The sequence below is a fragment of the Cherax quadricarinatus genome, chromosome 42, assembly GCF_038502225.1.
Source record: "Cherax quadricarinatus isolate ZL_2023a chromosome 42, ASM3850222v1, whole genome shotgun sequence".
Lineage (NCBI taxonomy): Eukaryota > Metazoa > Arthropoda > Malacostraca > Decapoda > Parastacidae > Cherax > Cherax quadricarinatus.
Window position 1 is genome coordinate 1,101,854 of NC_091333.1, and position 26,360 is coordinate 1,128,213.

Here is a 26,360-nt window from a genome sequence, read left to right on the forward strand (position 1 = left end):
TACACGTGGTTGTGGAGGGTGCTTGGACCACCATAAAAGCCCAAGGAAGAGCATGATCAGGAGATTCGAGCGGAGCTGCTGCTGGGGTGCAGAGCTCCGAGCAGAGATTCGAGCGGAGCTGCTGCTGGGGTGCAGGGCTCGGGAGAAGGCTGCTGAAGTCTCTGGAGGAGACTGTTGGAGGCATTGGGCAGAGTACTGGCTTGGCGCAGTACTCTTGCTGTGTAGGTCTTGGGACCTGTGGCTTAGTTCCTGTGATGAACTGCCCTCTGAACTACATTATAAGTTATATTCTGTTTCGCCAAGCTAATTGTATTCCCTGTTTCACTGCTTATGTGTACCATCCCATTTATCTAAACCCCAATGTACTCCTGTTCCCAAATATATTATTGTACAAGGACTTAATAATAAACTGTGTTTGAGTAGAATAGTAATATTCACTGTCCCCGTTATTAGCTATTCCTATTTCTCATATTTTATTATGTTTATATGAGTGAAGAGTGGGCGAGGCATATGTTAGTGAGTAGTGTAGAGTAATGAGAATGTCGTGGTGGTCACCACTGACCTGTCATTACCTACCTACCTCCGCTAATCATCTCACTCCTAACACCGCGCCAGCCTCTCCCCTGCCTACATAATCCCTTACTCCCATATTCCCCACTTATATCCTATTCAATCATTACCCCCCTACATGACAGTGGGGAGTTTTGAATCAAGTGTGAGAGTAATGGTGGTTGGGGATTTCAATGCTAAAGTGGGTAAAAATGTTATGGAGGGAGTAGTAGGTAAATTTGGGGTGCCAGGGGTAAATGTAAATGGGGAGCCTTTAATTGAGCTATGTGTAGAAAGAGATTTGGTAATAAGTAATACATATTTTATGAAAAAGAGGATAAATAAATATACAAGGCATGATGTAGCACGTAATGAAAGTAGTTTGTTAGATTATGTATTGGTGGATAAAAGGATGATGGGTAGGCTCCAGGATGTACATGTTTATAGAGGGGCAACTGATATATTGGATCATTATTTAGTTGTAGCTACAGTTAGAGTAAGAGGTAGATGGGAAAAGAGGAAGGTGGCAACAACAAATAAGAGGGAGGTGAAAGTGTATAAACTAAGGGAGGAGGAAGTTCGGGGAAGATACAAGCGACTGTTGGCAGAAAGGTGGGCTAGTGCAAAGATGAGTAGTGGGGGGGAAGGGGGGGTTGAAGAGGTTTGGAATAGTTTTAAAAATGCAGTATTAGAATGTGGGGCACAAGTTTGTGGTTATAGGAGGGTGGGGGCAGGTGGAAAGAGGAGTGATTGGTGGAATGATGAAGTAAAGGGTGTGATAAAAGAGAGAAAGTTAGCTTATGAGAGGTTTTTACAAAGCAGAAGTGTTATAAGAAAAGCAGAGTATATGGACAGTAAAAGAAAGGTGAAGAAAGTGGTGAGAGAGTGCAAAAGGAGAGCAGATGATAGAGTGGGAGAGGCACTGTCAAGAAATTTTAATGAAAATAAGAAAAAATTTTGGAGTTAAACGTTTGTTTAAGTTAAGAAAGCCTAGGGAAAGTATGGATTTGTCAGTTAAAAACAGAGTAGGGGAGTTAGTAGATGGGGAGAGGGAGGTATTAGGTAGATGGCGAGAATATTTTGAGGAACTTTTAAATGTTGAGGAAGAAAGGGAGGTGGTAATTTCATGCACTGGTCAGGGAGGTATACCATCTTTTAGGAGTGAAGAGCAGAATGTAAGTGTGGGGGAGGTACGTGAGGCATTACGTAGAATGAAAGGGGGTAAAGCAGATGGAACTGATGGGATCATGACAGAAATGTTAAAAGCAGGGGGTGGGGGGGGATATAGTGTTGGAGTGGTTGGTACTTTTGTTTAATAAATGTATGAAAGAGGGGAAGGTACCTAGGGATTGGCGGAGAGCATGTATAGTCCCTTTATATAAAGGGAAAGGGGATAAAAGAGATTGTAAAAATTATAGAGGAGTAAGTTTATTGAGTATACCAGGAAAAGTGTATGGTAGGGTTATAATTGAAAGAATTAGAGGTAAGACAGAATGTAGGATTGCAGATGAGCAAGGAGGTTTCAGAGTGGGTAGGGGATGTGTAGATCAAGTGTTTACATTGAAGCATATATGTGAACAGTATTTAGATAAAGGTAGGGAAGTTTTTATTGCATTTATGGATTTAGAAAAGGCAGTGGATAGAGTGGATAGGGGAGCAATGTGGCAGATGTTGCAAGTATATGGAATAGGTGGTAAGTTACTAAATGCTGTAAAGAGTTTTTATGAGGATAGTGAGGCTCAGGTTAGGGTGTGTAGAAGAGAGGGAGACTACTTCCCGGTAAAAGTAGGTCTTAGACAGGAATGTGTAATGTCACCATGGTTGTTTAATATATTTATAGATGGGGTTGTAAAAGAAGTAAATGCTAGGGTGTTCGGGAGAGGGGTGGGATTAAATTATGGGTAATCAAATTCAAAATGGAAATTAACACAGTTACTTTTTGCTGATGATACTGTGCTAATGGAAGATTCTAAAGAAAAATTGCAAAGGTTAGTGGATGAGTTTGGGAATGTGTGTAAAGGTAGAAAGTTGAAAGTGAACATAGAAAAGAGTAAGGTGATGAGGGTATCAAATGATTTAGATAAAGAAAAATTGGATATCAAATTGGGGAGCAGGAGTATGGAAGAAGTAAATGTTTTCAGATACTTGGGAGTTGACGTGTCGGCGGATGGATTTATGAAGGATGAGGTTAATCATAGAATTGATGATGGAAAAAAGGTGAGTGGTGCATTGAGGTATATGTGGAGTCAAAAAACGTTATCTATGGAGGCAAAGAAGGGAATGTATGAAAGTATAGTAGTACCAACACTCTTATATGGGTGTGAAGCTTGGGTGGTAAATGCAGCAGCGAGGAGACGGTTGGAGGCAGTCGAGATGTCCTGTCTAAGGGCAATGTGTGGTGTAAATATTATGCGGAAAATTCGGAGTGTGGAAATTAGGAAAAGGTGTGGAGTTAATAAAAGTATTAGTCAGAGGGCAGAAGAGGGGTTGTTGAGGTGGTTTGGTCATTTAGAGAGAATGGATCAAAGTAGAATGACATGGAAAGCATATATATCTATAGGGGAAGGAAGGCGAGGTAGGGGTCATCCTCAAAAGGGTTGGAGAGAGGGGGTAAAGGAGGTTTTGTGGGCAAGGGGCTTGGACTTCCAGCAAGCGTGCGTGAGCGTGTTAGATAGGAGTGAATGGAGACGAATGGTACTTGGGACCTGACAATCTGTTGGAGTGTGAGCAGGGTAATATTTAGTGAAGGGATTCAGGGAAACCGGTTATTTTCATAATAGTCGGACTTGAGTCCTGGAAATGGGAAGTACAATGCCTGCACTTTAAAGGAGGGGTTTGGGATATTGGCAGTTTGGAGGGATATGTTGTGTATCTTTATATGTATATGCTTCTAAACTGTTGTATTCTGAGCACCTCTGCAAAAACAGTGATTATGTGTGAGTGTGGTGAAAGTGTTGAATGATTATGAAAGCATTTTCTTTTTGGGGATTTTCTTTCTATTTTGGGTCACCCTGCCTTGGTGGGAGACGGCCAACTTGTTGAGGGAAAAAAAAAAAAAAAAAAAAAATATTAACTTTCCCATACCAGAAACAGTGTGTTGTATTAAGACAAATATGGTCTTTAAAAAATCTGTGATAAGAGGTTAGAGAAATTAGACATACTGGTAACCACCATGAAACTGGTAAACAAGTTGTAAAAAACAAAATTTAGATAATTTATATATAAAGAACCTGTTCAGTTGAGCCATGTATATATATATATTTTTTTTAACAAGTCGGCCGTCTCCCACCGACGCAGGGTAAAAAAAAAAAAAAAAAAATATCCAACTCTTTCACCCACACTCACACATAATCACTGTTTTTGCAGAGGTGCCCAGAATACAACAGTTTAGAAGTATATACATATAAAGATACACAATATACCCCTCCAAACACACACCCACCCTCAGGGTTTTCTTCTATTTTCTTACTAGTAGTAGTAGTAGTTCATTTCCTCTAATCTCCATGGGGAAGTGGAACAAAATACTTCCTCTGTAAGCCAGGAGTGTCGTAAGAGGTGACTAAAATGCTGGGAGCAAGGCACTTGTAACCCTCTTCCTGTATAAATTACTAAATTTAAAGAGAAACTTTTGTTGTTCTTTCTGGGCCACCCTGCCTCGGTGGGATATGGCCAGTTTGTTGAAAGAATGAATGTAGAGCAGAATTTTGTTTAAAACATTATATATAAGCTACTTCTTGGCACATATGCTGTATTCTATTCAAGATTGATGGACTGCCCACATCGACTCAAGTTGAGGGACTGATTACCTGATTCTTCTCCTGTTCTTCACTATTCTCCTTAGTATGGACTGATGAAGCCACTGTATGGCGAAACGTTTCCTCAATAAAGATACCCAAGAGTTGCACATGTGTCTAATTTATACAACATTATATGTATGTCCAATGCTTTTGATACATATCTAACTGCTACACTGCACTGTCTGTCATGGTCACTGATCATTAATGAATTATGTGACACCAACACTCATCTAGCTATCCATTCACTATCTCACTCCACACAATCTGTATTCCTATCCTTAATATATGACTTCTTTAACTAAACAAAAAATAAAAAAAAAAAAGCTAAAATAATTCATAGATACAATAATTTACTAGTCCTTAATCCAACAATAACCTGTGAATGGGAGATGATGACCAAGATTCGCTTATACTTGGCTAATTCTTCCTCAAGCCACACACAAGCATCTAAATCCAAATGGTTGGTGGGTTCATCAAGCAGCAGCAAATGAGGTTTGACAAAGAGTGCTCTTGCCAATGCAATTCTCATCCTCCAACCACCAGAAAAGTCTTTGCATTTCTTCTCCATCATGGCATGTGTAAAGCCAAGACCATGAAGAATAAATGCCGCTTTGGCCTCTGCTGTGTCAGCACCTAAGTCTTCCAAGCGATCATATATATCCATGAGTTGTTCCTGAGTCTCTGCAAGAAAAAAAATAGATATGCTAAGTCAACAAAGATCAATTGTCAAGAGCATATAAGATGGTTCTACGAGAGATGAAGCGAACCACACAAATATACAATTTGAAACTAAAAAAATTTTTTTTTTTAAATTCTGCCCCACACAGGGAAAATAGTGTGTCAGGGTCTACCACAATTAATGTGTTAACAGATTTATCACTATCACAATATACCTACAGTATTACCTTAATGTACTATTTAATTAAAACATTAAGCTTTAGTGTTTACCATCATCTTCACTTGATGCCAATTCTTCTGCCAATGCTTCTAAGCGAATTCTTTCTTCATCTACTTCCTTGACACACTGAAGTGCAGTCTTGTCCGAAGCTGGCATTTCACGTATCAGATGGAAGATATCTATATGGCTCTGGATAGGTACCTCTCTATTGGCTAATGCGGCTAGCAAGGTTGACTTCCCGCAACCATTGGCACCAATTAATCCATACCTAAAAAATTACAATGTAAATCCCACAAATAATCTCTAATATTAAAACAGCCAATACACATGCAATCTACCCCTTTTTCTAATTAATAATAACAATAAAAAAGGAAGAGGGGGAGGGTAAAAAATTTGGACCAAAACTATTCATGAGGAAAATACATGTGCAACATCTGGGTATTCTTATTTGTTACAAAGATACTCAGATGTTGCACGTGTCTAATTCCCCATCTTATCGATATTGTAAACCATTTCGAGGACTCAAGTCCGGCTAAGCGGTTTCCCTGAATCCCTTCATAAAATATTACCATGCTCACACTCCAACTCGTCAGGTCCCAAAAACCATTCGTTTCCATTCACACCTATCTAACATGCTCACACTTGTTTAAGGGAAATCCAAGCCCCTCGCCCACAAAACCTCCTTTACCCCCTCCCTCCAACCTTTTCGAGGATGACCCCTACCTTGCCTTCCTTCCCCTACAGATTTATACGCTCTTGTCATGTAGGGGGGGTATTGGTTAGGGGAATATGGGGGTAAGAGGAGGGAGTTAGTAGGTAGGTGACAGGCGAGGCAGGAGGAGGGATGAGTGCGGAGGTAGGTAATGTGAGGTCACTGGTGACTACAACTTCACCTCTCATTACTCTACCCACTACTCCAACCTACTCACCCTCTCACTACATGAAATAAAATAATGAATAAAATAGCAAATAACGGGGACAGTGAATATTACTATTCTGCTCAAACACAGTTTATTATTAAGTCCTTGTACAATAATATATTTGGGAACAGGAGAACATTATTGTGGTTTAAATAAATGGGATGGTATGTATAAGCAATGAGACAGGGAATACAATCAACTTGACCAAAATGAATATAACTTACAATATAGTTCAGAGGGCAGTTCACTACAGGAACTAAGCCACAGGTCCCAAGACCTACACAGCACGAATACTGCGCCAAGCCAGTACTCTGCCCAATGCCTCCAACAGTCTCCTCCAGAGACTTCAGCAGCCTTCTCCCGAGCCCTGCACCCCAGCAACAGCTCCTCTCGAAGTCTCTGCTCGGAGCTCTGCACCCAGGCCAGTGCTCCGCATGAATCTCCTTGCTCAGCTGTTCCTTGGGCTTATATCGTGGTCCAAGCACCCTCCGCAACCACGTGTACGACCTGATGCCTAGGTCTGACGCCGTTAAGAACAAAAGACCTCAGACGTGGGCGTGGCTGACAGACATTTGCCAAGGCAAGGTGACCATATAATTGGTTAAATTAGGTCTCCCCAGAGACCTCACAAGCCCAGCTGGACTACATCACACTCTGTAAGTCATTCTACTTTGATCCATTCTCTCTAAATGACCAAACCACCTCAACAACCGCTCTTCAGCCCTCTGACTAATACTTTCAGTAACTCCACACCTCCTAATTTCCGCACTCTGAATTCTCTGCATCATACTTACACCACACATTGCCCTTAGACAGGACATCTCCACTGCCTCCTCACTGTGCATTTGCAACCCAAGCTTCACACCCATATAAGTGTTGGTACCACTATACTTTCATACATTCCCTTCTTTGCCTCCACGGATAACGTTTTTTCATCTCCACAGACACCTCAACGCACCACTCACCTTTTTTCCTTCATCAATTCTATGGTTAACCTCATCCTTCATAAACCCATCCGCTGACAAGTACACTCTCAAATATCTGAAAGCATTTACTTCTTTCAAACTCCCTCTCTCCAATGTGATATCCAATTTTTTTTTTTTATTATCACACTGGCCAATTCCCACCAAGGCAGAGTGGCCCGAAAAAGAAAAACTTTCACCATCACTCACTCCATCACTGTCTTGCCAGAAGGGTGCTTTACACTACAGTTTTTAAACTGCAACATTAACACCCCTCCTTCAGAGTGCAGGCACTGTAATTTTTCTTTATGTGAATCATTTGATGCCCTCATCACCTTACTCTTATTTATGTTCACTTTCAACTTTCTACCTTTACACACACTCCCAAACTTGTCCACTAACCTTTGCAACTTTTCTTTAGAATATCCCATAAGCACAGTATCATCAGCAAAAAGTAACTCATTCTCTATAAATTAAAATAATTTATGTAAGCATTTCCAAGGACTCTCCATGGGGAAATGGAACAGAATCCTTCCTCTGTTAGCCATGCGTGTTGTAAGAGGCTACTAAAATGCCGGGAGCTAGGGGGCTAGTAACCTCTTCTGTATATATTACTAAATTTAAAAGGCGAAACTTTCGTTTTTCCTTTTGGGCCACCCCACCTCAGTGGGATGTGGCTGGTGCGTTGAAAGAAAGAAAGATTTTCAAGGACTCACCGTCGGCCACAATTTAACTCTAATTTGGTGTCTTGAAGCATCTCTGATCCGTGGAAAGTGATAGAGAAGTTGTCAATCTTAATATCCCGAGCACGTGGGTGGATGCCCAAGACACCAGTACAGGATCGAGCTTCACTAGCAATTTTCATATCTTCCTCAAGTTTCAGGCAGAGAATTTCTGGGGAGGAAAAAAAGGGGACATTCATTCTGTCACACTTGAAATATGCTATGGTTTGTCCCATTGCCTACATTAACATTTTGCAATACATGCAGACTTTTTTCATATTTTATATATTAACCCTTAAACTGTCCAACGTAGACGTAGATCTGTGTTTTTTCAACATTTGAAAGCATGTAAAAAAAACGTAGATTTTTTTTTTTTACATTTGAAAACGTGTAAAAACAACTTTGATTTTTTTTTGTTATATTTGAAAATATGTAAAAAAACGTAGATCTACTTTTGGAGCACTACACATGTGAACGTAAATTTGTCTGGACAGTTTAAGGGTTAAAGAGCCATAAGGATCCAGAAATTTGGCTATTACAAAATACATGCCGGACAAAAAGATCCTGCGTGTTCTTTACTGGAAAAAAAAAAAAAAGTGTGCAACTCAAATTTTGCATTACTTTTCTTATATACTGTACTTGTGACACACACATTCTCACAGGCAATCAAAAGTTTTGCCTTCATTGTTTGAATTGCACTGCAACAATTTTATGTTATGTCAAGTTCTAATAGATTTTATATTATTTTAAATAGTCCAAACTTCACATATAATCCCTCAGGTTCCTCCTGATCTCAGTAGTAGTACCAGTTCCTAGCAACCAGTTATGTGAGTTCACCAAGAAAGCGCATTTCTTCCGACAACAGTGTGAGTGTAGGAGGCGTAATCATCTGCACAGGACGTCTTCTCATCACCACTTGTCATCCCGTCTTCTACTCCAGACTTCAGTGATAATTTTCTGTTTAGAGACATTTTCCTGCATTTAAAGACATTTGCGTGTGTGAGACATTTACAGTGAATTTCTTGTGTACTCTAAGCCTTGTGTTTTCAGTGTAGACTCAGTGTTTCTTTGACTCATTATTTTTGCAATATTTTTCAGTGTTATCGCTCATCTCATATATTTTTTAATCTGTGTTTTTTTTTTATGCTACTCTATGTCTGTAGTAAGTATTATTGTGTAGTGTACCAGTCATTCATTCTGTGTGAAGTAATTCATTCATTTTTTTTTTTATTCTTTCAGCATTGTATTCTCCAGTATTTGTCATTGTAGTTCATGCAGTGATATTCACCCCAGTATACCAAATTATCCATTTATTTCTGTGTGTCTTTTTTCCGTACACCAGCAGTGTCTCATTCCCTGATCTTTTCGCAGACTTGTGTACCATTATTTTTGCCAGTAATTTTTGTCGTATCAGTCACAGCAAGATTTTGTTGTAAGAATATACTAAAAAAAATGAATAAGTGAATATGTTGTGTGTGCCCCGCCACATGTAAGTGTTGTGTGCCCCGCCACTTGTAAGTGTTGTGTGCCCCGCCACTTGTAAGTGTTGTGTGCCCCGCCACTTGTAAGTGTTGTGTGCCCCGCCACTTGTAAGTGTTGTGTGCCCCGCCACTTGTAAGTGTTACACTTCCAGTTTTGTTTCTTTTATTTTTATTCATATTTTTCATATTTCTTTGAACAAATTCACTCTTAGCGTAATTTCAATTTCTTTTTTTTAATGTAAAGTGTTTTCTTTACTCTGTGAGTAAATTGTTTTGTCTAATTTACAATTAAGAGTTGAAGTGTTCAATCAGTTTTTCTTCATATTTTTATTTTATTATTTAACCTACATTTTCCCAGTGTAACTTTATTACTGCAGTGATTATTTCTACACCTTATTTTGTTGCACTTGTTCTGCAGTGAATTATTTTCTTTTATTGACATTATTATTCTCAGTTCATTATTGTATGAGTCTTGTTTTTCATTTTATTATTTTTTCCTCATGTTGTCTTTGTATTATATTTTAATTTTGTTTATGCAATCTTAGAAAATATTTAAATTTCCCAGTTATCTCTCGTTGCATACAATTTAGTGATTTTATTTTATACTTTTTACATTGATTTACAGTTTTATTAATTAATTTCTTTATTAGCAAGAGTACAGACAGCTCATTTTGCATTTAATTCAGCCTCCAGTAATATTTTTACTAGTAAATTTCAATGTAATTTTTTTATCTTGTCCAGCAGTCCTTTACATTGAGTTGTTCTTCCTCTTGCAGTGTATCTTAGACATTTTTTTTATTACTTCTGCAGAATTAGTTGCATCTCTTTTATTTTAATTTTAACATTTTATATCATTTTTATTGTTCATTATTTTTGCCTTATTTGTTCTCGTGCAACTTTCTTGCCATTATGTCTCACATACCATCAAGTGATACTTTAGTGAATGGCTACACTAAGACCTCTCAGGCTACTGCTGCTCCTGTCATCAGTCCTCACAGTTCCTTAACGACTGACAGACCGACCCAGACACTGAGACACTACAGTTTTACTCGTGATTCCCGTGATGCGTTACCTTTATTCAATGGCCATGTACATAGTCTTGAAGCATGGTTTACTGCCATTCGTTCTCGTGTTAATGCTCTAGTTGAAGGTCCTCCTTCTGAGGAAAGTCTTATCAGACTTGCGAAAGAAGCTCTTCATCGATCCCCTGCTGCTGTTCACGTTGTTGATCTTGATATGCGAGACTTCAGGAATCTTACTAAGTGGTCACAATATGAGGAACTGATTCGTTCTTTCCTTGTACCAGTAAAAACAGCTGATCCATATGTCGTTCTTCGGGAACTTGTGAATGCTACACCCATGACTAATGAATCGTTGAGTGCATTTGCTGTTAGATTAGACAAACTTTTATCATCATTTATCAATGCTGTCCAGTCCTCAGCTTTTGTCCCTGATGAGGATAAACCATCCACAGCATCGTTTGCTAAAATAGCAGCTTTTGGAGCAATCAAAGAACTAATGCCGCCTGCTTCCGTGTGTGCTTATGAGGCTAATCCTCCAACTGTGACGGTGGAACCACTTACAGCCCTAAATCATGTACGCTCCTTGTGCCCCCAGGGTACTTTCCCATGTATCAAAAGTAATTTCACACCTATGCCTCAGTCTGCACCACCTCTTGTTTGCGCCACAGCGACAAATCGTGGTCGTCAACCATCTCAGCGATCACAAAGGACCAGTGTACAGTCATTATAAACCTCGTAGTATTCATAGTACATTCAGTAACCATAGTCAACGGACTTGTTACAACTGTGGTTTCCGTGGCCATATTGCAATAAATTGTCCTGATAGTCACCCTAAGAGGCGTCGTGCTGATGATGAGTACCAGTCAGATCTTCCCTACTGTACTTATCATAGAATACATGGACATGACACATCTGAGTGCAATGCTCTCGACAACCTTCAGTACTCTAGGTCTTTCCGTGGCCGTTCCAACCGCAGAACCAGTAGAGGAAACAGACATCGTGGTTCTCAAAATAACCAGAACCAGGCTCATTCTTCCAATTCGGGGGAATTCGAGCGCCCCAGTCAAACCGTCCCATGGTGACAGTAGGTGATAATGAGAACACCATCCCCGTTCACAATTCCTTTGAAGCCTTCAGCAGTCTCGAGAATGACAATCCTGCTGATGATGTTGCTTCACATGTCTTTGACGTAGATGATTTTGGGGATGAAGTGGAACAAATCTTTGCTGATGACAATCCACCTTTTTGTTTGCACATAACTTCCAATGCAACCATAGGCCCTATAGTGCAAGCATCTGTTCATGATGCGCCCGTTCATTTGTTCATGGACTCTGGTGCGCAAGTCAATATTATCAGGTCTAGTTTGTTTAGGGATAAGCAGTTACGACATGTCCTTCTCGTAGAACCGACTCATGTGTCCTCCCTTAGTGGAGTAGCTGGTTCTCACCTGCGTGTCCGTGGTCGGACTTTCTAACTTTTTCTATCCAAGGTAGAGACTTCACTGCTTCCTTCCTTGTTGTCGACCAGATTACTTTCCCTGGTGACCTTCTACTAGGATTTGCTTCCATGCGAGACTTACGCATTGTGCTCGACCCTTATCGATGGCATGCCCAAATTGATGACTTGATCGTACCATTTTGGGGTTACCAGCTTGGATCCGAGATCTGCCATACTGCCGCAGAGTACGACATTCGAATTAAGTCCTTACAGGCCAGTGCATTTTCCAGTAGCGTGCCCAAGCGGTCAGGCACTGATGATCCTGTCACTCCTGTCTGTGTTCCTGCAACTTCAGACTTGCAAGATAGTGTCCAGTTACCTCAAGTGTCCGAGGACGCTCTGACTACCTTGAGTGCTGAGCCTATCCCTGCAATGTCTGCTAGTTCAAGTAGTAGTTTCTCCACAGGGGACGCCTTGTCAGAAAACAATTACTTGCAACTAGTAATGCCATCTCTTGTTGATGTCACATGCCGTCTGCAGAAAGACGTTTCTGTCGCAGCTAGTGCCCTCACTAGAGTGTCTGTTGTTGTTCCTAGTGTTCCAGATGGTGATAACGTCCTAGTTGACAGTGAGTCTTGCAAAGTAAAAGGTCTATTTGTTGAACCATCCTTACATGTTGTAAGAGATAGTAAGATCCATTTCTTCCTAGCTAACACTTCTGGTCACAGTGTTCGTCTCAGAGCAAATACCAATCTTGTTGACCTTGTTCACTATCCTTACCCTGTTCAGGTAGAGGATGAGTTGTCACCTGACCAGTGGGTCGGTGCTATTTCTACCGGGGAGACCTCATCCACTTCACTGGATCAATCTGTTCCACCAGTTGAGGAGAAAGACATAGCTCCCACTGACTTCCCAGATGAAGTCAAGAGTTTGTTGACTCTGTTGAACAAACGTCGTAAAGCCATTGCCTTACCAGGTGAGAAGATGGGTATAACGAACTTATTGTCCCATCGTATTCCACTTGAACCTGGTACTAGACCTATCTATATACCTGCGTACAGAATGCCTCATTCACAAGTTGCTGTTGCAGAAGAATTGATCAAATGCTTGATGATGGAGTTATTGCACCTAGCAATTCACCTTGGAATGCACCCTTGATCCTAGTACCTAAGAAGGATGGTACTTGGCGCCCAGTGATTGACTTTAGGAAGTTAAATGCGAAAACTATCCCAGATCGCTTCCCACTTCCTGTACTGGGTGATCTTTTACGTAACATCAGAGATAACAAAGTCTTTTCAACCCTGGACTTGTTACAAGGGTTTTGGCAAGTCCCTCTTCACGAGGACAGCCAAGAGCTAACTGCATTCTCCACTCCTAGAGGTCATTATCACTTCCTCCGTATGGCGTTTGGATTACGATCCTTCCCTATCACGTTCTCAAGGCTCATGACTAATATCTTTAGAGGTCTCATAGGTAATGCACTTATGGTGTACTTAGATGACGTAATTGTCATGTCTAAAGACGTGGATACACACTTGAAAAGACTTGATGTAGTACTTGGTAAGCTTGAAGAAGCCAATTTAAAGATCAAACTGTCTAAATGTCAATTTTTCAGATCAGAAATTAAGTTTCTTGGTCACGCAGTCACTCCTAGAGGGGTTACGACCGACCAAAGTAAAGTAACTGCAATACTAAATTTTCCAACACCCAAAACTGCTGATGCCGTAAGATCCTTTGTGGGCTTAGCAGGTTTTTATAGATCTTTCATTGCCAATTTTTCTTCCATAGCTGCTCCTCTGAGTTGCTTAAGAAAGATGCTCCTTTTGTTTGGACCTTCCGTCAAGAAAGAGCATTCCAAACTCTAAAAGAAAAGCTAACATCTGCTCCAATTTTGAAATTTCTAGATTTTTCTAAGCCCTTCTATCTGACTACTGATGCTAGTTCTATTGGCAAAGGTGCCGTACTAGCTCAGAAGATTGATGGCAAGTACAACGCAGTTGCATTTGCTAGCCGAGTCCTTACGAAGGCTGAACGTAATTATACAGTAACTGAGCAAGAAGCTTTAGCAATAGTATGGTCTTTAAAGCACTTCCGAGACATTATTTATCAGTACTCTGTTCATGTCTTGACAAACCACGCTTCACTGATACCTTCATTCCAGAACAAACAACCTACTGGAAGGTTAGCCAGATGGACCTTGACTATCCAAGAGTTCAATCCCACCTTTGAACACTTACCTGGCAAGTCAAATGTAGTCGCAGATGCCTTATCGCGACATGTTAGTATAGTAACTGCAGACCCTCCATTTAGTGCTGAAGATGTAAAGAATGCTCAACGAACAGATCCCATGTGGTCTGGTGTGATTCGATTCCTGCTCCAGGAAGATCTTATTCTGACTGTGAAGCCACCAGCACCCATCAGTGACTTTGTCACGAACCAAGAATTACTGTATCGAACAGCCGAGTTGGGTACTCCTAGCAGAAGAGTTTACCAGTTAGTAATTCCACAGTCACTAGTGAATGTAGTCTTACAGCTAGTTCACGATGTACCAGGTGTTGCGCACCCTGGTATGGATCGTTCAGTAAAACAAGCCAGATTGAAATACTTTTGGCCTCGTATGGCAACTGATATTTCTGAGTATGTTAAGAAATGTAGTGTCTGCATGCAACATAAAGGTAATGCTAATGGTCCTAATCCAATCCAGGTGTATCCAACCACTAGCGAACCGTGGGAAAGAGTTGCGCTAGATCTGTTAACTAATTTCCAATGTTCCCTCCAGGGCAACAAACATCTATGTGTTATGGTAGACCATTTCACCAGATATTGTGAGTTAGTTCCTATTGCAGATAAGACTGCAGAGACAGTAGCTAAAGCGTTTAAAGAACGCATTATCTGCAGGCATACCGCCCCTAAGTCCCTAGTAACAGATAATGGAGGTGAATTCTGTAATGAGATTCTTGAAAATTTGTGCACCTTGTACAAGATCTCTAAATCCACCATTGTTCCTCATCATCCTGCCAGCAACGGGTTAGCGGAACGTACCAATAAGAAAGTACTTGATGTCTTGAGAGCCACTATCAATCCCAACAGTGAAACTTGGGATGAAGTTATACCTGATGTGCAGTGTGCTATAAATTCTGCTTACAATGTTTCTATAGGTGACACTCCACATTATGCATTGTATGGTGTAGATAAACGTTTGCCTTATGAGTTGCTATATTCTAATCCAAAACCAAATTACAACCCTGATGATTTCATAGCAACTCGTACCAGCTTAGCTCAAAGTGTCTTTAGAAGAATCCGTGAAACACTTCATAAATCAACAGCAGAATTTACAAGAGTCGCAAACACTCAAGCAAAGCCATCCAAAATCAAAGTAGGTTCGAGAGTTATGCTGACTAACTTTAACAAAACGTCTGCAATGCCTAAGCTTGATCAAAAGTTTGTTGGTCCTTATCGAGTAGTTGAACATATCACTGGTAATAAGTATAAGGTTAGAGAAATTAGTACTGGTCAGTATAAAGAATCCCATTTGGATCATATGAAGTTAGTATGTGATGATAATGATGTTCCAACCCAGACTAATGTGACAGACTCTGACAATGCTCCTGATCCTTTACTCTCTACCTCTGATACTCGGTCAGACGATCAACCTGAATGTCGTTATTCCCTACGTACACGACAGGTATTGAGAAATCCTCAAGTATCATTTGTAACTACCAATTCAGATTTGCCTCAAATACAGCATGAGTTAGCCAGTGCAACAGTTTGATCCTCCCAGAGATGGCACCCATTCTGCATATATCAATCTCACTCTAGCAGAGTTGGGGTTAAATGTAAATAACCTGTATAGATGAATAATTACAGTATCAACTTATCAGTGTTCAAGAATTTTTTTTTGTGTTCACGTTCTCTCCGAATTCTGAGAATTAACAGTCTAGATTTGAGTGCATCGAATCTGCCTTTCTGTTAAACACTTCTTTCTTTGTATATATTCCTTCCTCAGAATCCGTAGATCACATGAATACAGATCGATCGATCAAATTTTTTTTTTATCACTTCTATTGTGTAATCCCAACGTTGAGTTTCATTCGATGAGTTGTGCTATATTATACCTAGTATTGCATTAGTTTTATTACAGTTTCAATTATGTAAGCTTCCATTCCAATATTCTACTTATGTATGTTATAATGTTCAATTGTTGTGTACTTTGACATTGTATAGAATCAATCCAAGCCGTACACCTGCCGTCTCTAGTTTGTATTAGTTGTATGTCGGGACGACATACGTTAGCGTCGCCGAGCTCTCAGTAGTAGTACCAGTTCCTAGCAACCAGTTACCAGTAACCAGTGTACCAGTAGATGACTCACTACCAACCGTCTGTGTGAATCATTGACTGTATTCATATTGCTGCTGACCATAGCAGGATTTCAAACACCCTCACCCGTAGGCACTATGGGTCAGTCGTAGTTAGGCAGAGAGAGAGACAGGTCGGCTGTTGGCGCTTCCCATACTTTCCGATATATATTATACGTACTACCAGCCTACGTGAGTATTCTTACCCCATCCACGTATCGAAAACCCACATGACACTGACTACATTTTCATTGAGAAAGTTCCAGAAAGTAATGCCACAGACAGTAGAACTAAAGGGGTGATTTGAGGTAATCAGTCCCTCAGCCTTGATATAAGGTGGCCAGTCCCAGAGGTATCAGGTCAGAGACTTGCATATTGTGACCAGAAGTGAGGTATAGTAACTTGGAGATGTCACAAGTGACCAGGGCTATCCAGTGGAAGTAGTTCATGCTAAACAGGTGTTAGTAATAGAGTTGTAGAAGACATCCCCTGTACCAGGACACCATGGTATGCCTGAACCAGAAAAATTATTATAGTTTACCTGGAGAGAGTTTCGGGGGCCAATGCCCCGCGGCCCAGTCTGTGACCAGGCCTGTATGTATGAATGATACACAGTACCATTAAGTTGATGAACAAGACAGGCAGTGTGTTCATGAAGCAGCAGAAAGTTTTCATCAATAGACACTACATGTTGCACGACTTATCAACTTGTTGGTACTGTACACCATTCAGAACATGTCTGACAAAGCAACACCATGGTGTCTTGGTATAGGGAAGGTCTTCTTTATTGCTGCTAAGAAAAGTTTCCCATAACCTACTTCCCCTAGTGGCCCCATCCCCTCACCTGTAATGTTATCTCCAAGTCACTACACCTCACTTCTGATTACAATGAACAAGTCACTGACCTACCTTATGCCTAGTCAACTAAGAGGCAGTTGCTAAGTATGGAGAAGACATAGCATAAGCACTATCTTGCTGAGCTGACTTGCACTGGTAAGCTTTGTAAGTTTAGTGCTAAAGGGTTTGCGTGTTGAGCATAGTGAACTTCCTAAAGATTTCATACTACTCAGTCCAGTAGGCAAGTTTACCCTGTCCACACTTTTCAAGTATTTAAGGTAACTAAAAGAATGTAGCTTGTTTGCTTGTTTACACACAAAGTAATGAAAATGGATGTCTGGAGCATAACCCAATTTTTTTCTCATATCTTATGCAACATTATACATTGTGCTGATTTTCATAAGCATAACCTATGCATTGTAAAAGGGGGCTTCTGTATTATTGAACTAGAAAAAGTAGGGGTGTTAATTAATGTTGCAGTTTTATAAATGTAGTGTAAGCACATCTCTAGCAAGACAGTGATGGAGTGAATGATGGTGAAAGTTTTTCTTTTTCGAGCCAACCTGCCTTAGTGGGAAATGTCCAATTTGTTAATAAATAAAATGATATACAGCAATGTGCAATCAAACAATTTTATCAGACAATTTAATGAGATAAAGCAGACATACTGACCTTCAGCACTAAGCTTCTCTGTACCATTTGTGGTGCCATTCATCAATGGTGTTGTTTCACGGGAATTCTTCTTGGAATTGTTTGAATTCCCATTTTCTTGAGGCTGTAAAAGTTAGGGAAATTAATAATAATCCTAATAATAAGTATTACCTTCGATTCAAGCAGTAGCCACGTTTTTGAAAATGGCATTAATAGAAAAGCTGTCTAACTCTTTCACTGTGAGACCCCTGCTCACAAACTTGCTCCCAGTGTTGGAGAATTTAAAAAAAAAAAAAAAATTTCCTTATGAAATGATAGAGAATCTTTTCCCGATGGTAACGACACCAAAAATGCAAAATTTGATGGAAAAATCTAAAACTTACGGAATTACGCTCTCAGGAAGTTAGTGGTCTTGGCGATATTTACGCATTGGCAATTTTGCCCACTTTGAGCCCTATTTTCAGCCAATTCCATTGTTCCAGTCAACTAAACTCATAACTATTTCACCAGAACTCCTTCTGTTCTATCGACTGAGAACAAGAAACCACCCATTTACAGATTTCAACTACCCAATAAAGTATATTATACCCAGGATAAACACTCGTTTTGTAATTCCCAAGAGGTAAACACATGCTTGACCAACAATATGCCAGAAAAATCTTAGAATGGTTTGTGTGTGTGATTATGAGATTTAATAAAAGAACATTTCTAAGCATTCCTTGGTTAAATAATTATTTGTCAATTTTGTATGCATATACAGAGCATTTTTTAAGATGCACCAACATATTCATGTATTCACTGTATGATAAAAGCACATTTATTCAAAACAAAATATAATCAAGTAAAATTGCTTAGTCCATACCTCCTTTTCATCCTTTGTTTCTATCTTCTTGCCAGCTTGTTTAGCTTTTGCTGCTTCCTTCTTCTTTTGCTCACGCTTCTTTTTGGCATCTGATGGCATTGTGGTCTTTGATCTGCTGAAGAAATAATTAATGCTAGCTTAACCTTTTTAGTTACAAGTCAGGCTGGATTAGGTTATTCAATTTTGTTACCAATTTTATTTTGTTCAAATTCACCTCAAAATTAAACTTTATTAACATAGGCACATATAAAGCTCCCTACATAGTACTATACTATATTTACACTTCACAGCACCATTTTTATTAGGCTATCCTGGATTAAACCGTTTTAATGGTGGTGATGGTTTATTCAGTGTATGGTTGTATGGTTAAGTCACTAATTTTCAAAATCACCAATGTCTGTGGTGGCAATCCAGTGATTTGTTGAACTATAAGAAGTCATCTGGTGATAGTCTGGGCAACCTGGCTGTTGCTGCTGGTGGGCCACTGACCCACATATCAATTAGACTGGTTGATTTGGCACCTGGTGAAGATACTTGTCAAGTATCCTCTTGAACACTTCTACACTTGTCCCAGCAGATTCTGATATCTTCTGGTAAGATGGTGAATAGTCTAAGACCATGAATGATAGTGTTCCCTTATTATGCCCACTGTACCCCTGCTTTTCATTGGATTTATTTTGCACAAATCTCTCACTCCAGTGTATTATGGTAGTGTGCAGATTTGGGACCAGGCCCTCAAGTACTTTCTAAGTATGTACAGTATTAGTATGCATCTTTCTCTTCTCTGCTCCAGCAAGTACTATGTATCTAAGATCAAGGCATTCCCAGTCATTTAAATGCTTTATTGGTTCTATCTCTGTACCTGTTACAGTTCTGATATTTCTCCTGGCCTGAACAGGGCCGTTAACACTGAACAAAATTCCAAATTGGAGAGAACAAGTGAATTGAAAAGTCTGTTATGAGATACTAAGAGCTAGAAGACAAACAGCTGTCCCTAATTTTTATTTCATTTTAAAAAGGAAGAGGCCCTAAATCCACAGGGGTCATATAGCACCCCAGGAATGGGAGGCATTCAGGTTCAATCCAAGGAAAAGACCAGCTCCTTGGATCAAGAACCTTGAAGTGTAGCTGTCTTCAGACAACTACATCTCCTAATAAATAGAGGTAAAGGTAGAAAGTTGAAAGTGAACATAGATATGAGTAAGGTGCTGAGGGTATCAAATGATTTAGATAAAGAAAAATTGGATATCACACTGGAGAGGAGGAGTATGGAAGAAATGAATGTTTTAAGAAATTTGGGAGTTGATGTGTCAGCAGATGGGTTTATGAAAGATGAGGTTAATCATAGAATTGATGAGGGAAAAAAGGCGAGTGGTGCGTTGAGGTATATGTGGAGACAAAAAAACGTTATCTATGGAGGCAAAGAAGGGAATGTATGAAAGTAAGGTGGTACCAACCCTCTTATATGGGTGTGAAGCTTGGGTTGTAAATGCTGCAGCGAGGCAGTTGGAGGCAGTGGAGATGTCCTGTCTAAAGGCAATATGTGGTGTAAATATTATGGAGAGAATTCGAGGCATGGAAATTAGGAGGTGTGGAGTAATAAAAGTATTAGTCAGACGGCTGAAGAGGGGTTGTTGAGGTGGTTTGGTCATTTAGAGATTGAATCAAAGTAGAATGACATGGAGAGCATATAAATCTGGAGGGGAAGGAAGGCGGAGTAGGGGTTGTCCTCGAAAAGGTTGGAGGGAGGGGGTAAAGGAGGTTTCGTGGGCAAGGGGCTTGGACTTCCAGCAAGCGTGCATGAGCGTGTTAGACAGGAGTGAATGGAGACGAATGGTTTTTGGGACCTGACGAGCTGTTGGAGTGAGAGCAGGGTAATATTTAGTGAAGGGATTCAGGGAAACCGGTTATTTTTATATAGCCGGACTTGAGTTCTGGAAATGGGAAGTACAATGCCTGCACTTTAAAGGAGGGGTTTGGAACATTGGCAGTTTGGTGGGATGTGTAATAGGACAGTATATATATAATTGGGGCCCTGATATTGTAATTATTTCAGGTCACTTTTTATATTGTATCTTTATATATGCTTCTAAACTGTTGTATCTGGGCACCTCTGCAAAAACAGTGATTATGTGCGAGTGAGGTGAAAGTGTTGAATGATGAAAGTATTTTCGTTTTGGGGATTTTTTCTTTTTGGGTCACACTGCCTAGGTGGGAGACGGCCGACTTGTTGAAAAAAAAAAAACTTTGTAATTAAGTCTGATCCATGTTATGAAAATATTACCTTAATTTTAACAAGGAATTTACAAAGTCATATCTAATGACAGTAACTTGCTACACCTGTACTGTTTGCATATGATTCAACAAAAATTCTTTATGTACAATACTTGACTAATACAAGGACCCCAACGGAAATTTGTCATTTTTTAATTTTCTGGGTTATCTTGCGTAATTTACACGTTATTGTGTGTTATAATTGTACTTACGTGGATCTGTACCTAAATAAACTTACTTAACAAAGAAATTTAGTAAGTTTATTTAGGTACAGGTACACAAGTACAATTATCGTACATACTAACATGTGTGTAAATTACTCAGGATAATCCAAAAATAAGCCATAGTGACCCAGTTCCAATGGGGTCTTTATGAAAGTAAGTTTATTCAGGTATAAGTACATAAATACAGTTACATAAATTATCATACAAAGCAGCATATATGTAGATTACCTAAGACAACCCAAAATAAAGTCAGTGATATTTCCATTGGGGTTCTTAATATCTTATTATTTAAACCTAGCTGTAAGATACAGTAGAAATCATTCATGACTATAAACCTTAAAAATTGAAGAGGCTAAGTAACTTAACCTGGTAAAGATCAATTAGAGTAAAAATAGGTGCAATAGAGAGCTTTTAACGCATACTAAGACACATATCACACGAAATAAAATAAGCCGAGGCTACACAAAAGTATTTCCTCCCATCAAAAATGTTTCCCATGGTTGGGGTTCAACCATTCAACACATTTTACCTACATTTGGTATCAACGTAACTTTTTTTTTTTTTTGGCAGACAAATATCCATGACGCAAGAGTTACGGATGTCACCATTTATTCCAGTGGTTCCTCTCATCAAGTGTTCCACACACACACACACACACACACACACACACCTACACGATCTCCATACTACCCACATCCTACACACCAACAAGAGACCCATCCACCCACACATCCCGGGAACATCACACACGAGAGGCTAAATAAGGCATCCGCAATGACTAAGACAGCACAGCATGGCCTAATTTCTCCTGTGCTCTCCCATCAAATAACAACAATAAATCACTTCCTCTCCACCCACATTATTACTCGATCATTCACTCGCAATATGCAACACCTCAGCACGAGGAGAGAGGCGTACTTACATAAAAATGAGCCTAAATACGACAAAGGAGCCTTCCTCACGTGCAGTGCTGTGGTCGGGGGGATCACTTCCACCAGCTGCTGACAGATGGCAGCACCGCCTAGCAAAGTCCCTGTACCCAGCATAATACATGAAATATACTCATTATTCTTCAAATCTAATCATTAACTTAAGGCTATTAGTAAATACTTCTATAATTACAAATATGATTTAGGATATTGTTATAAGGAGCGTATTTAGAGTTTTATTTAATGTAAATGAAAGATGTGCATGTTATAATGCTCACCGAGTGGAAAATATATTGTCAGTTTTCAGTGGGAAAACGCGGGAAATGCAATATGAGGTCGATTGTGGGGTCACGGTGGCCGTGGAAGTAGTGTTGGTGTCACGGTGGTTGTGGAGGTAGTGTTGGTGTCACGGTGGCTGTGGAGGTAGTGTTGGTGTCACGGTGGCTGTGGAGGTAGTGTTGGTGTCACGGTGGTTGTGGAAGTAGTGTTGGTGTCACGGTGGCTGTGGAGGTAGTGTTGGTGTCACGGTGGCTGTGGAGGTAGTGTTGGTGTCACGGTGGCTGTGGAGGTAGTGTTGGTGTCACGGTGGCTGTGGAGGTAGTGTTGGTGTCACGGTGGCTGTGGAGGTAGTGTTGGTGTCACGGTGGTTGTGGAAGTAGTGTTGGTGTCACGGTGGCTGTGGAGGTAGTGTTGGTGTCACGGTGGCTGTGGAGGTAGTGTTGGTGTCACGGTGGTTGTGGAAGTAGTGTTGGTGTCACGATGGCTGTGGAGGTAGTGTTAGTGTCACGGTGGCAGTAGAGGTAGTGTTAGTGTCACGGTGGCTGTGGAGGTAGTGTTAGTGTCACGGTGGTTGTGGAGGTAGTGTTGGTGTCACGGTGGTTGTGGAGGTAGTGTTGGTGTCACGGTAGTTGCGGAGGTAGTGTTGGTGTCACGGTGGTTGTGGAGGTAGTGTTGGTGTCACGGTGGCTGTGGAGGTAGTGTTGGTGTCACGGTGGTTGTGGAGGTAGTGTTGGTGTCACGGTGGCTGTGGAGGTAGTGTTAGTGTCACGGTGGCAGTAGAGGTAGTGTTAGTGTCACGGTGGTTGTGGAGGTAGTGTTAGTGTCACGGTGGCAGTGGAGGTAGTGTTAGTGTCACGGTGGCAGTGGAGGCAGTGTTAGTGTCACGGTGGCAGTGGAGGTAGTGTTAGTTTCACGGTGGCAGTGGAGGCAGTTAGTGTCACGGTGGCAGTGGAGGTAGTGTTAGTGTCACGGTGGCTGTGGAGGTGGTGTTAGTGTCACGGTGGCTGTGGAGGTAGTGTTAGTGTCACGATGGCAGTGGAGGTAGTGTTAGTGTCACGTGGCTGTGGAGGTAGTGTTAGTGTCACGTGGCTGTGGAGGTAGTGTTAGTGTCACGGTGGCTGTGGAGGTAGTGTTAGTGTCACGTGGCTGTGGAGGTAGTGTTAGTGTCACGGTGGCAGTGGAGGTAGTGTTAGTGTCACGGTGGCTGTGGAGGTAGTGCTAGTGTCACGGTGGCTGTGGAGGTAGTGTTAGTGTCACGGTGGCTGTGGAGGTAGTGTTAGTGTCACGGTGGCTGTGGAGGTAGTGTTAGTGTCTCGGTGGCTGTGGAGGTAGTGTTAGTGTCACAGTGGCTGTGGAGGTAGTGTTAGTGTCACAGTGGCTGTGGAGGTAGTGTTAGTGTCACAGTGGCTGTGGAGATAGTGTTAGTGTCACGGTGGCCGTGGAGGTAGTGTTAGTGTCACGGTGGCTGTGGAGGTAGTGTTAGCGTCACGGTGGCTGTGGAGGTAGTGTTAGTGTCACGGTGGCTGTGGAGGTAGTGTTAGTGTCACGGTGGCTGTGGAGGTAGTGTTAGCGTCACGGTGGCTGTGGAGGTAGTGTTAGTGTCACGGTGGCTGTGGAGGTAGTGTGATGGTTACCTGAAGCGGCTTCCGGGAAGGGGTCACCATCCCACGGCCGTCAAATGACATAAGGAATTTATCCAGTTCCCTCTCGAAGACAGCTAAAAAATTGTTTGTAATTCCCTTTATTCACAGTGGGATGACGTTGAAGAGTCGTGATCTCCTTCCACGTACTGCGTTCTCTCAGCATACTCATTGTACCCCTGCTTTTTCAGTGGAGTTATATTGCACCATCTGCCAAGACTTGTGCTTTTTGTAAGGAGTGATTTCACTGTGCAGGTTTAGGACCAACTCCTCTAGTATCTTCCGTACATAGGTTCTAAGTAGTAGTTTGAGGGACTTCAAGCACTCCAAGTAATTTAGGTGCTTGACTGAGGTTATGCGAGCTCTGAAGGGTCGCTGTACATTTTTTCAGTTCTGTAATTTCGCCTGCCTTGAAGAGGGCTATTTATATATAACAATATTTCAGCCGACAGAGAAGGAGTGACCTGTAGAGTATCATCACTGGCTTGGCCTCATTTGTTTTGAAAGTTCTTTTTATCCAACCTAACATTTTCCTTGTGGTTGTGAAACAACACTGTTGTGCTTCTTGAAAGTGAGATCCTTCGATATTATTACTCGTTCTGTTGAGTGATTTGAGTTTGTGTTGTACCATCAGCTCGTTTTGATTTTCCCGATTTTTACCGTAGCGAAAAAAAATGAATTTGTCCTCACTGAACATCGTACTATTGTCAGTGGTCCACTTGAAGACTTGGTTTATATCAATTTGGAGTCTCGCTGTGTCTTCCGTGTGTGCCACTCGTACAAATTCTTTTATCATCTTCAAAGGATAGATACAGTGATATGATTTATGTCACTGTCTGTAATGGATATGAGAATGAGAGAATGGAGGGGGCAAGTAGTGTTCATTGAGGAACAGAGCTTTTCACTGTGGCAGCCTCTTATTTCATGTTGTTTACTGTTACACTTTATATTCTATTAATAGATAGTTCAATATCCACCTGCTAACCTTTCCAGTTATTCCTTTTGAGAGCATTTTGTATCAAATTACCATATGGTCGCACTTACTGGAGGCTTTCGCCAAGTCAGTGTACACTACATCCGCATACGCTAGTCTTCCAGTGTTTCCAAGACTCAAATGGTACAGCAACTGCGAGAGGTACGAACGACCTGTTCTATACCAGTGTTGCCCTAGGTTGTACAAATGCTGCGATTCCATGTGGCTGGTATTCTTGCTTCTTGTAATCCTTTCAAAGGTCTTAATAATGTGTGATGTCAGTGCTATTGATCTATAGTTTTTGCAATTACTTTACTGCCATTTTTATGGAATGGGGCTTTATCGATTAAACTTTTAATGATTTCCGGATGACTACAGTATTCAAATTCCAAATACTTTATTTCTTTTATCCAGCATACAGATAATGTAGTTTACATCTAATACTATTAGGCACAAAAGAAAGCCACTAGCAAGCAGTGGTGCCCTGGATGTAGAAGCAGCGATCATGATGCCACGGTGGCTGAGGATGATGGTTATGTCTTGATGAAATCCTTCACAGTGTTCAACACTACCCTCACCGAGGACTGACGGGAAAAAAGTCAAGGTGATAAAGTAGGAAATGAATCTTGAGGGACATCCGACATCCCAGTAGATAATATTCTGTCAATAGCTCTTCTGCAGTATTTATTTAATCATGACAGTAGGGACTGCCTAAGAAACCTGCACCATGCTCTCAGCTCAGCATCTAGCAGACTTTCCTCAAAATGAGGATCATTTAGTAACCTCCGAATTCGAGGTCCGATGAGGATCCCTTCCTTCACTTTGGCGTCAGTAACTTTGGTAAACCTCTCTTTCATGTAAAAAAAACTTTGCACCTTCTTCTTTGTCCGCAGCACTGACAATTTTTTTAATAAGGCCTAGCCTGATGTATAAAGGCGGAAGGAGGATGTCCTTCGGATCGACTAATGTCCTCATACGATTCTCGAGTTGCCACATACATTGAATATAATGCTGCTTTGTATCTTGACTGTCCCACAGGCAAAGGAAACAGCTGGGACTGCAAGGTAGATTCTGTAAATCTACCTTGCAGTCCAAGTTACAAACCTATTACTTTTAAGTTACCATGGATTTTCCACCCAAACTTCTCATATTCGATCAGTGACAAGTTTTTTCGAACATGCTTTATATCTCTAGCTATAGATAAAGGCAGACTTGGTAGGGTGTTGCTATTATGAAGTGAGCCTAGCTTCAGAATTGTTTTGTTGGGATCGAATCGAGGACGACGAGAGCTGTCGTAAGATGGGAAGGAAGAAGGATAAGGAAGGATGGAAATAACTGGAAAAGGATGGGAAGGAAGGGAAGAGGAGGAATCAAGGCAAGTGGCCCAACCACTTTGGGACATGTGGTACCGAAGTACTGGAGACGTAGATTGAGAGGCTTGAATGATGTGTTGGGATCAGTAAACAAACACCAAATTACAGGATCATAATGTTTAATCAAAGCATCGAAAAGTCCATTAACATCAAAGCAGTAATATATTGATTCTT

General features: G+C 40.8%; 1 protein-coding gene across 2 annotated transcripts in view; it reads right to left on the minus strand.

Annotated features, from left to right (window-relative positions):
• The window catches only part of LOC128695565 (ATP-binding cassette sub-family F member 2), a 39,689-nt gene extending 17,669 nt beyond the window's left edge, over positions 1-22,020 (minus strand). The window contains exons 1-6 of one of the 2 annotated variants that reach the window (XM_070093187.1): positions 21,915-22,020; positions 18,495-18,606; positions 17,654-17,756; positions 7,843-8,020; positions 5,295-5,512; positions 4,723-5,027 (exon numbers count right to left, since the gene is read on the minus strand). In XM_070093187.1, the coding sequence (XP_069949288.1) occupies positions 4,723-5,027; positions 5,295-5,512; positions 7,843-8,020; positions 17,654-17,756; positions 18,495-18,593 (903 nt within the window). In that variant the 5' untranslated portion in view covers positions 18,594-18,606; positions 21,915-22,020. Of the gene's footprint in view, positions 1-4,722; positions 5,028-5,294; positions 5,513-7,842; positions 8,021-17,653; positions 17,757-18,494; positions 18,610-21,914 lie in introns of both variants that reach the window. The other variant, XM_070093188.1, reaches the window with a different exon arrangement.
• Positions 22,021-26,360: the final 4,340 nt, after the last annotated feature.